At 41.2% G+C, this 9,364-nt stretch overlaps 1 protein-coding gene across 1 annotated transcript; it reads left to right on the top strand.

Moving 5' to 3' along the window:
* The first annotated feature begins 5,854 nt into the window (after positions 1 to 5,854).
* On the top strand, positions 5,855 to 7,573 carry LOC311125662 (uncharacterized protein). The gene is made up of 3 exons (XM_084199695.1): positions 5,855 to 5,960; positions 6,048 to 6,156; positions 6,396 to 7,573. Exons 1-3 carry the CDS (start codon positions 5,886 to 5,888, stop codon positions 7,337 to 7,339), a joined length of 1,128 nt encoding a protein of 375 aa, XP_084055821.1. The 5' UTR covers positions 5,855 to 5,885; the 3' UTR covers positions 7,340 to 7,573.
* The last annotated feature ends 1,791 nt before the right edge of the window (positions 7,574 to 9,364 follow it).

Genomic DNA, 9,364 nt, shown 5'->3' with positions numbered 1-9,364 from the left:
CAAAAAACGCCAACCTGCACCAGATATGTCAGTGATAGGGTTAGGGTTAGGGTTAGGGTTAGGTATACGGTTAGCAGTGTGGTTAAGGTTAGGGTTAAGGTTAGGGTTAGGGTTAGGGTTAGGGTTAGGTATACGGTTAGCAGTGTGGTTAAGGTTAGGGTTAAGGTTAGCAGTGTGGTTAAGGTTAGGGTTAAGGTTAGGGTTAGGGTTAGGGTTAGGTATACGGTTAGCAGTGTGGTTAAGGTTAGGGTTAAGGTTAGGAGTAGGTTTAAAATCAGATTTTCTGACTTTGTGGATGTGCCAGCTGGTGAAGACCCTGCAGCTAGTGAAGACCCGTGTGTGTGTGTGTGTGTGTGTGTGTGTGTGTGTGTGTGTGTGTGTGTGTGTGTGTGTGTGTGTGTGTGTGTGTGTGTGTGTGTGTGTGTGTGTTTCTTTTACTTTAGGGCCCCAGTGACTAAAACGGTTCCTTCCTCCTCAGTTCTGAATGTTGAAATCGTCTTTTAAAACATTGTGAAACAAAACATGATGACTGTCTTGTTCTGTTGCAGTGTTCAGAACATTCAAAGCTCTAGGAAACACTCTAAATCTATTGACGCTCTCCTTTTCTTTACAATCAAATGAACCTATTGATTTATACTGAACTAAGATAGAAACGCAACGTGTAACGTGTTGGTCCCATGTTTCATCAGCTGAAATAAACCATCCCAGAAATGTTCCATACGCACACATGTCTTTCCTTTGCCAAGATAATCCATCCACCTGACAGGTGTGGCATATCAAGAAGCTGATTAAATAGCATGATCATTACACAGGTGCACCTTGTGCTGGGGACAATAAAAAGGCCACTCTAGGTCCTCTGTAGCTCAGCTGGTTGAGCACGGCGCTTGTGACGTCAAGGTAGTGGGTTCGATCCCCGGGACCACCCATACACCAAAAAAAAAGAACGTATGCACGCATGACTGTAAGTTGCTTTGGATAAAAGCGTCTGCTAAATAGCATATTATTATTTATTATAAAATGTTTCGTTTTGTCACACAACACAATGCCACAGATGTCTCAAGTTTTGAGGGAGCGTGCAATTGGCATGCTGACTGCAGGAATGTCCACCAGAGCTGTTGCCAGATAATTGAACGTTCATTTCTCTACCATAAGCCGCCTCCAACATCATTTTAGAGAATTTGGCAACCGGCCTAACAACCGCATACCACGTGTAACCACGCCAGCCCAGGACCTCCCCAGACCACGTGTCACCACGCCAGCCCAGGACCTCCACAGACCACGTGTAACCACGCCAGCCCAGGACCTCCACAGACCACGTGTAACCACGCCAGCCCAGGACCTCCACAGACCACGTGTAACCACGCCAGCCCAGGACCTCCACAGACCACGTGTAACCACGCCAGCCCAGGACCTCCACATCCAGCTTCTTCACCTGCGGGATCGTCTGAGACCAGCCTCCCGGACAGCTGATGACACTGAGGAGTATTTCTGTCTGTAATAAAGCTCTTTTGTGGGTAAAAACTCATTCTGATTAGCTGGGCCTGGCTCCCTAGTGGGTGGGCCTATGCCCTCCCAAGTCATGTGAAATACATAGATTAGGGCCTAATGAATTTATTTCAATTGACCGATTTAATTATATGAACTGTAACTCAGTAAAAATAGTTGTAATTGTTGCATGTTGTGTTTATATTTTTGTTCAGTATATATTTATAGGGCAGGCTATCACAATGTTAGTCTCTTCCCACTGTCACTGTATCACTACCACGCTGTATGAGGTCATCACTACCACGCTGTATGAGGTCATCACTACCACGCTGTATGAGGTCATCACTACCACACTGTATGAGGTCATCACTACCACACTGTATGAGGTCATCACTACCACGCTGTATGAGGTCACCACTACCACGCTGTATGAGGTCATCACTACCACGCTGTATGAGGTCATCACTACCGCGCTGTATGAGGTCATCACTACCGCGCTGTATGAGGTCACCACTACCACACTGTATGAGGTCATCACTACCGCGCTGTATGAGGTCATCACTACGCACTGTATGAGGTCATCACTACCGCGCTGTATGAGGTCACCACTACTGCACTGTATGAGGTCATCACTACCACACTGTATGAGGTCATCACTACCACGCTGTATGAGGTCATCACTACCACGCTGTATGAGGTCATCACTACCGCGCTGTATGAGGTCATCACTACCGCACTGTATGAGGTCATCACTACCGCACTGTATGAGGTCATCACTACCACACTGTATGAGGTCATCACTACCGCGGTGTATGAGGTCATCACTACCGCGCTGTATGAGGTCATCACTACCGCGCTGTATGAGGTCATCACTACCGCGCTGTATGAGGTCATCACTACCACAATGTATGAGGTCATCACTACCGCACTGTATGAGGTCATCACTACCACACTGTATGAGGTCATCACTACCACAATGTATGAGGTCATCACTACCGCACTGTATGAGGTCACCACTACCACACTGTATGAGGTCATCACTACTTTTTTTTATTTTTTTTATTTAACCTTTATTTAACCAGGTAAGCCAGTTGAGAACAAGTTCTCATTTACAACTGCGACCTGGCCAAGATAAAGCAAAGCAGTGCGATAAAAACAACAACAACACAGAGTTACATATGGGGTAAAAAAAACGTACAGTCAATAACAAAATAGAAAATCTATATACAGTGTGTGCAAATGTAGTAAGTTATGGAGGTAAGGCAACACACATATCTGTTCAAATTTGTAATTTATTATTTTTTTCAGAAATGTAACTGTAAAGATTTTACAATGTTTACACAAAAAAAACACCTAAAACTAGGTCAATGGAACATTTCGTTTTCTTATCATAGATCAAAATCATATATTTCTCAAAGTGTATACACAAATCTTAGCCCTAACTGCACAATTATCAACACCACTGAATATAGTTGGTTTGATTGTATGTTTTTTATATGTTTTACTTTAAAATATGTGTTGTGGTGGAAATGACATGGCGTGGCGGAAGAGACAGTGTGTGGCGGAAATGACAGATAGGCAACTTCCAATTAAAAACAATTTTTCTACTGCTCTATGTGGTGAACCAGAGCAAATCAATAAGCAACAGCATTTGTGAACAAAAACATATCACCAATATTTTTAAATTAAAAACAATCCAAAAAATGAAAAAACATGAATTTGTGTTAAAAATCAGCAAATCATTTATTCGCTGTTTTCTACATGCTGAACTAGAGCAAACTAGTACAAACTAGAGCAAACCCTTTATGTCATCATTACCTTAACATAACCTTAATATAACCAGTTGAATAACAGATAAAATAGGCAATATATTTTGAAATTGAAAACTTATATGCCTATGCTGAACCAGAGCAAACACTCTGTACTTAAACATTACTGTCATGTGTGTTATATCGTAAATCCATGTACTGTCAAACGTAATCATGTGGAATAACAAGTTGAATCTGACTAAATAGACATTGTATTTGCTAAATACTGTATCTGTCAAACTTGCATATGGGCCAGAGGTTCAGTTATGTTTCATGGTCAAGAACAGAGCATATTTCTTTCCAAACTGTTGGCTCCACCATCACATGCCTCTTTGTTACTGGTTGAGGCTCTGGGACCAGCCTGATCACATCTTCTGGCCGGTACCAAATAACATAGTCTCTCATAGGCCAGAATAACTTGTTTTTGCCAATATGACTCATGGTTCTCACCAGAGCACAACCCTCAGGGTCCACATCCTGTATAATGCCAGGGTAAGGATACCCATCATACCGTACCACACACCAACTTCCAATCAGTCCCTCATGCAGGTCTATGATGGGTTGAGATGTGCTGGTAAGTGTGCTTGAACTTGGTGATCCCAATGCAGTCTCCATGTTCTGTGCTCCCAGTATGTTGACTTTTTTGAGACCAAAACACTGGCAAGGATGGGGATCTGCACAAAAGCAGCTGAGAACTCGCCAAGAAATCTCCTCCGGTCTTGTAGAGACAATCTAAAACAACAAAGTGCATTTGAATACTGTGGAGATATAAATTGAAAAATGTTAAACTCTCATAACAAAAGTGACATGTGTGATACCTGATGTATCTGCATGGTTCCTTTGATGGTCAGCAGGTCATCAGGAAGGAGACTATCCATCTCTTCAATTTCCCCCTCAGTGATGTACATTAACTTGACAGTTGATGGCTGGTTAAGCAGTTGTTCATACAATACTTTTCCAGTTGGAAGGTCAATGCCCTTGGCCACAAGCGAGTCTGCTTGGCGCTTAACAGCCGCACCAATTCCATCAGCTGGGCCCTTCCCATGTCCGGCCTCCAGAAAATTCCAGGTCACCTTTTTGAATCCTAGCTCATATGGTACTTTGCTCAGGAAAAAAAAGTTATTTTTTTACCTATACTGAGTGGTTGGGCCATCACTTATGACATGCAGGGTGGTTGCAGCTGTGTTTTGTTGTTTGAGGTAGGGAAGCACTTTTTTGTAGTGGCCCTACTGTTATCGTCGCGTTCTAAAAACTTTAATATTTTCCTTCACTTCTTGGCTGACTCTGTTTCGTTGTGTTTTGCGGGTGTATTTGAGTTTGTCGGCCCTTGTCATGTTTGTCCTGATTAGTTTTGTAGAGAATCCAAACTCCTTCTTGGCCATGGTGACCAGGCGGTATTTTTTTAAGATCTTGCCAGCCACAAGTTTGGAGATCAGTTGCCGAGCTTTACGATTGTCAACATTCTGATACTTTTTTCTTATTTCTGACATAATGGTGTTATGGAATAGGAGTGTCTTCTTTAATGGGCCCTTTTCACGTGACGTCAGACAACTTCCGTTCTGCCGCGATGCAGGTTATGTTTACATCCGGTGTCGCTTAGGAACGCTTAGCTAGTAGCACATCATTATGGAGTTCACCCAGTCCCTTTCACATCTGCCACCAATACGACTTAACGACGTAGAACGACTTGCTGACAAGTGGTCCCTTACTTCAAGATCGAAGCTTGATAAAGGCTACAAGTTCTTCGTTGAAGGTTACCTGTTTGATTATGAAGGTACGTGTTTATCTTTATTTAGCTTAAATTAGCCCTATGCTAGCGAAGGTTATGAGCTGACGAGTTTCTGTTTTGCAGCCTCTTTTTAATATTACTGCTGTTTGTATCGACCGTAAGATAAGAGTCAGTAATGTATTAATGGCTAATGCTGCGCCCTTTCTCCCAATCACTGTATTGAAACAGTCTCAAGTGTAGTTAACGGTGAGGTGACAGTGAGAGGGCGATGTTACAGGTCCATGAAGAAAAATGAGGAGGCTCATCGGCTTCAGGTTTCTCAGATAAACAGTTCTCTAACATTATGATAAGATAGGTTAAGATAGATACGTTTTCTTTTTGTTGTGTTTTGCTGCGGTTGCAGATTTAATAAGAATGATTCCACAAAGTTCCACTGTGGATCAGTTTGTTTCTCAGTCTGAGCTCTGATTTTGTATCATTAAACTTAATACACAACGAAATTCTTACAAACCGATGTGGGTTGTTGACGGCAATAAAGACTGGGAAAGATTCTGTGATAACTCAAAATGTTCAAATTTTCGATAAGTGTTGGCACTACTTGTCAAAGGTTTCAGAACAGCCAATTTTTCTTAATTAAAAAAAGAATTTGGGTTTTGAAAATTGTGTACAGTAGTTTATAATGAAACGCAGAAAAAATGTTTTTGTAAGTACAGCACTAATTGTTATGTCTCTATGAACAGGTTACACTAGACTCTGCAGAGGTTCCTGTGGTACTCAATCACATGTCATGTTCCTGCTCTGCTGGGAAAGCACTATGTAATCACATAGTAGCACTTATTTTTCAAAGTGCTCACTATGTTACCATGGGCTTTAAGACAGTGCCATTGCCTCTGTCATGCACCAGCGCACTGCAGACCTGGCACCGGCCTAGGACACAGGTCAGATATTATTTGTTACACTGATGCAGAACTTTGCAGTTTGTATTGACTTTTGACAATGTATTGTTCATCATTATTATATCACAGGGAATTGTACCAGAGGCCACCAATGATATGGCGGTGTGTAAACCAGCGGCTAAGAAAAAAACAAGTGTCAGAGCTGGTGTGAAGTGCACACTGTACCGAGCCTATGATGGTGAGTCTGAATGAGCCCCCGCCTGTACTAGAGCACAAAGACTTTAGTGCATTTCTAAAATAATACAAACATAAAAGTGATTATTATTTGTTACTTTTTATATAGACTTTCAGTGGATATTTTTTTATTTGTATTAGAAGCATGTACGAGACTGGATGAGTGTGGTTGTCTTTTTTAGTGAAAAAGATAAGGTGGCATTTAATGAAATCTAAACTTGACATATCTCACTTTCATGCCAGGGCCTATTCCGGATCCTCACGTAATGGCCAGTGCTGAGAAACTGAAAGACATCCGTCCACAACCAGGGATTTGCAAATTGCTGCACGGGCTTGAGGGCCTTAATTTGGTGGACTCTAAATTTGGCCCTGTGCCATTTGGGTCTGTGCTTTCTTACCAGTGCCCTCTAGAATTAAGTAGAGATATTATTAAACACCCTGGTGCCAGTGAGTTTCCTCAGTTGCCTATTGAAGGTTACAACTTTAAATTTCCCATTGATTTTGAGCCCAACTACATACAACAATGTCATTTGGACAGCCTGATTGTGTCAGAGGAGATGTCTGCTGCTATTGAAGCAGAAACAAGAATGCAGTCAGAATGCCAGCTGTGGAGCCAGGTACGCAAACCCCGACTGACAGCCAGCAGATTCCGTGAAATATGCCATGTTCGTGGGGAGTTGTCTGCCAAGGCTTTGGCAACCCGCATTCTGAGAGGAACTCCTCAGACAGCTGCTATGAGAAGAGGGTTGGATCTGGAACCTGAGATACTGAGGCAATATTCTGATTTTTGTGATGTCTCTCTGAAACAATGCGGGGTCATCATCCACCCTGATTCACCTCACCTTGCAGCCAGCCCGGATGCTAAAGTCTTCTGCCCAACAGAAGCACCACCATTTGGTCTTGCTGAGGTTAAGAGTTGCGATGTTGAAAATGTTACCCAAGTTAAACACCTGATCACAGTTAAAGGCCAGGCCTGCCTTAAGAAGAGCCACAAATACTACTATCAGGTTCAAGGCCAACTCGCCTTAAGCGGACTTCAGTGGTGTGACTTCATTACAGATACCCGCACTGACTTCACAGTTGAGAGAATCTTTAGGGATGAGGAGATTATCCACTCAATGCGACAGAAGCTTGATCATTTCTATTATAACATCTACATGGATGTCTTCTTAAGTTATAAAACATAAGGCAGAATTTTATGTGTAAATAGTGTTAAGGTAAATGTGGAAGGTGAACCTTTGACATTTTTTTCTTTAACTGCAAATTAACTTGTCATATACTGTATATCTCCTATGTACTGAAACACACATTTTGAAAAGGAATGTGATGTAAATGTCGACATGTTTTTCTTTAACTGCAAATGAACTTAATTGTGTTATATACTGTATATCTATGTATTGAAATACAAATTTTGAAAAGGATTGCGATGTTGTAAATGCTCTTACCAAAATCAAAAAGGATTGGAAGCAGTTGCTTGCAAACATATATTTAATAGTTCCATCAGTGCCATGACACATAAGCACATAACATGGTTAATAGTTGGATATTTTTACAATATATCACATTAGGTTCATTAATAGCTATGAAAAAGTTATTACCCTTAACAAAAACATACAGTATAACATTAGATCAATTAAATTACCAACAAAGTTAATTCATATTTACATTTTTTTGTACATACAATACAGTAATATAAAAGTACTTCTATTTACAGCCCATCTAGCTTACTCAGGAAATATACAACTTCCAGTTGACAAAAACATCAGACTGGTTTGTCTCCTTTAATGTCAAGAGGTCCCTGATAGTTCGACATGAGGCAGCAGATGGCCCACAGCTGATTCACTGAACCCACTGTGGAAAGAGGAACAAGCCCATCCCAGATATGGTACTCCTTCACCCTCCGTATCGCCCTCTCGACTAAAATCCTCAGCCGGGCGATGGCCTATGATACTGTTGCGATACAGACACCGGGAGAAAAGAAACAGCTAAATTAACATTCAGCTTTGACCAGGAATCAATATTTATCTAGCTATCATGCACAACAGTATTTGAATAGGTGAGTTACTATACATTCATGAATAAACTAACTGCCTAACAAAGGGTTAGATAGCTAGCTAAGTAAACTTGTTACATTACAGCCAGGCAGCAATGTAACGCTACCTTTTAACGTTATCGGTATCTGGTACTAAGTTGTTGTTAGCTAATGTTAGCCCACTTTTAAGTAACTAAGGCAGTGAACAATTATGAATTAACAATAACGTTAGCAAGTTACAAACCATTGCATATACGTAAACATTATTACTCGTTGAGAAGTCTCAGGTTACGGGCGAACGGAAGTGAAGTTAACCTGCTACGCGGAAAGGCGGAAGTTAGATGACGTCATCGTGAAAAGGGCCTATTGTTTGCTTTCTTGCTGCATCTGTTGCTTTGTTTTCATTTTAGGTGACTCTAGGATCCCCAGGTTCTTCAGTCGATTACTTATTTTTTTGTATTTTTCAACTTTTCTGAGGGCATCCTCAAGCTTTTGTTTAATGTCATTAAGATCTCTGTACACCTTTGCTTTTGCCTTCGCAACCTTTTTTCTCCCTCTTTTCCTCTGTGGAGTTCTCTCTGGTGTAGGCTCACACAGCTGAGGTGTTTCAGGGATGTCTTCTGCATTAACACTCATGTTGTCTGGTGATGATGGTGGTGTTGTATGTGCCATGAAACTATTCACTGCTGAGACCATTTTCCATTTCCTACGTCTGTTTCGTTGAGAAATTCGCCACTGTCTTCTCATTTTTCGTTGTTCTCTTTTCGGCATTTCTGTCACAGATTTAACAACACCTTGTTGCTTTTTCTTCAGGTATCTTTCTCTGTCCTTCTTGAGGGACTCTGCATATTTAAGTGGATCTGATTTTATTCTTTCTCTGTATGATCTTGACCTCTGTGCTGTGGTATTGCTTGCCATCTTAAAGAAAGAGCCAAGACATCATGTCAAACCTACTTATCTATTGTTCTCTTATTTACTAACAATATTGTAATATTGTTAAAACTGTTTTTGAATTTAGTATCAGTATTATAGCCCAAATAATTTGCTGTTTAGCACGAACAATGTCATTTCCACCACAACCTGTCTTTACCACCACAATGAACACCGTGGTGGAAATGACTGTGGTGGAAATGACATTTCCCCACTTTCCCTCTAAAATCTCATGCTATGTTAGCCTGCT

Source organism: Coregonus lavaretus, assembly GCF_964263955.1.
Source record: "Coregonus lavaretus genome assembly, contig: HAP1_SCAFFOLD_189, whole genome shotgun sequence".
NCBI lineage: Eukaryota > Metazoa > Chordata > Actinopteri > Salmoniformes > Salmonidae > Coregonus > Coregonus lavaretus.
This window is presented reverse-complemented; position numbering and strand designations above follow the sequence as displayed.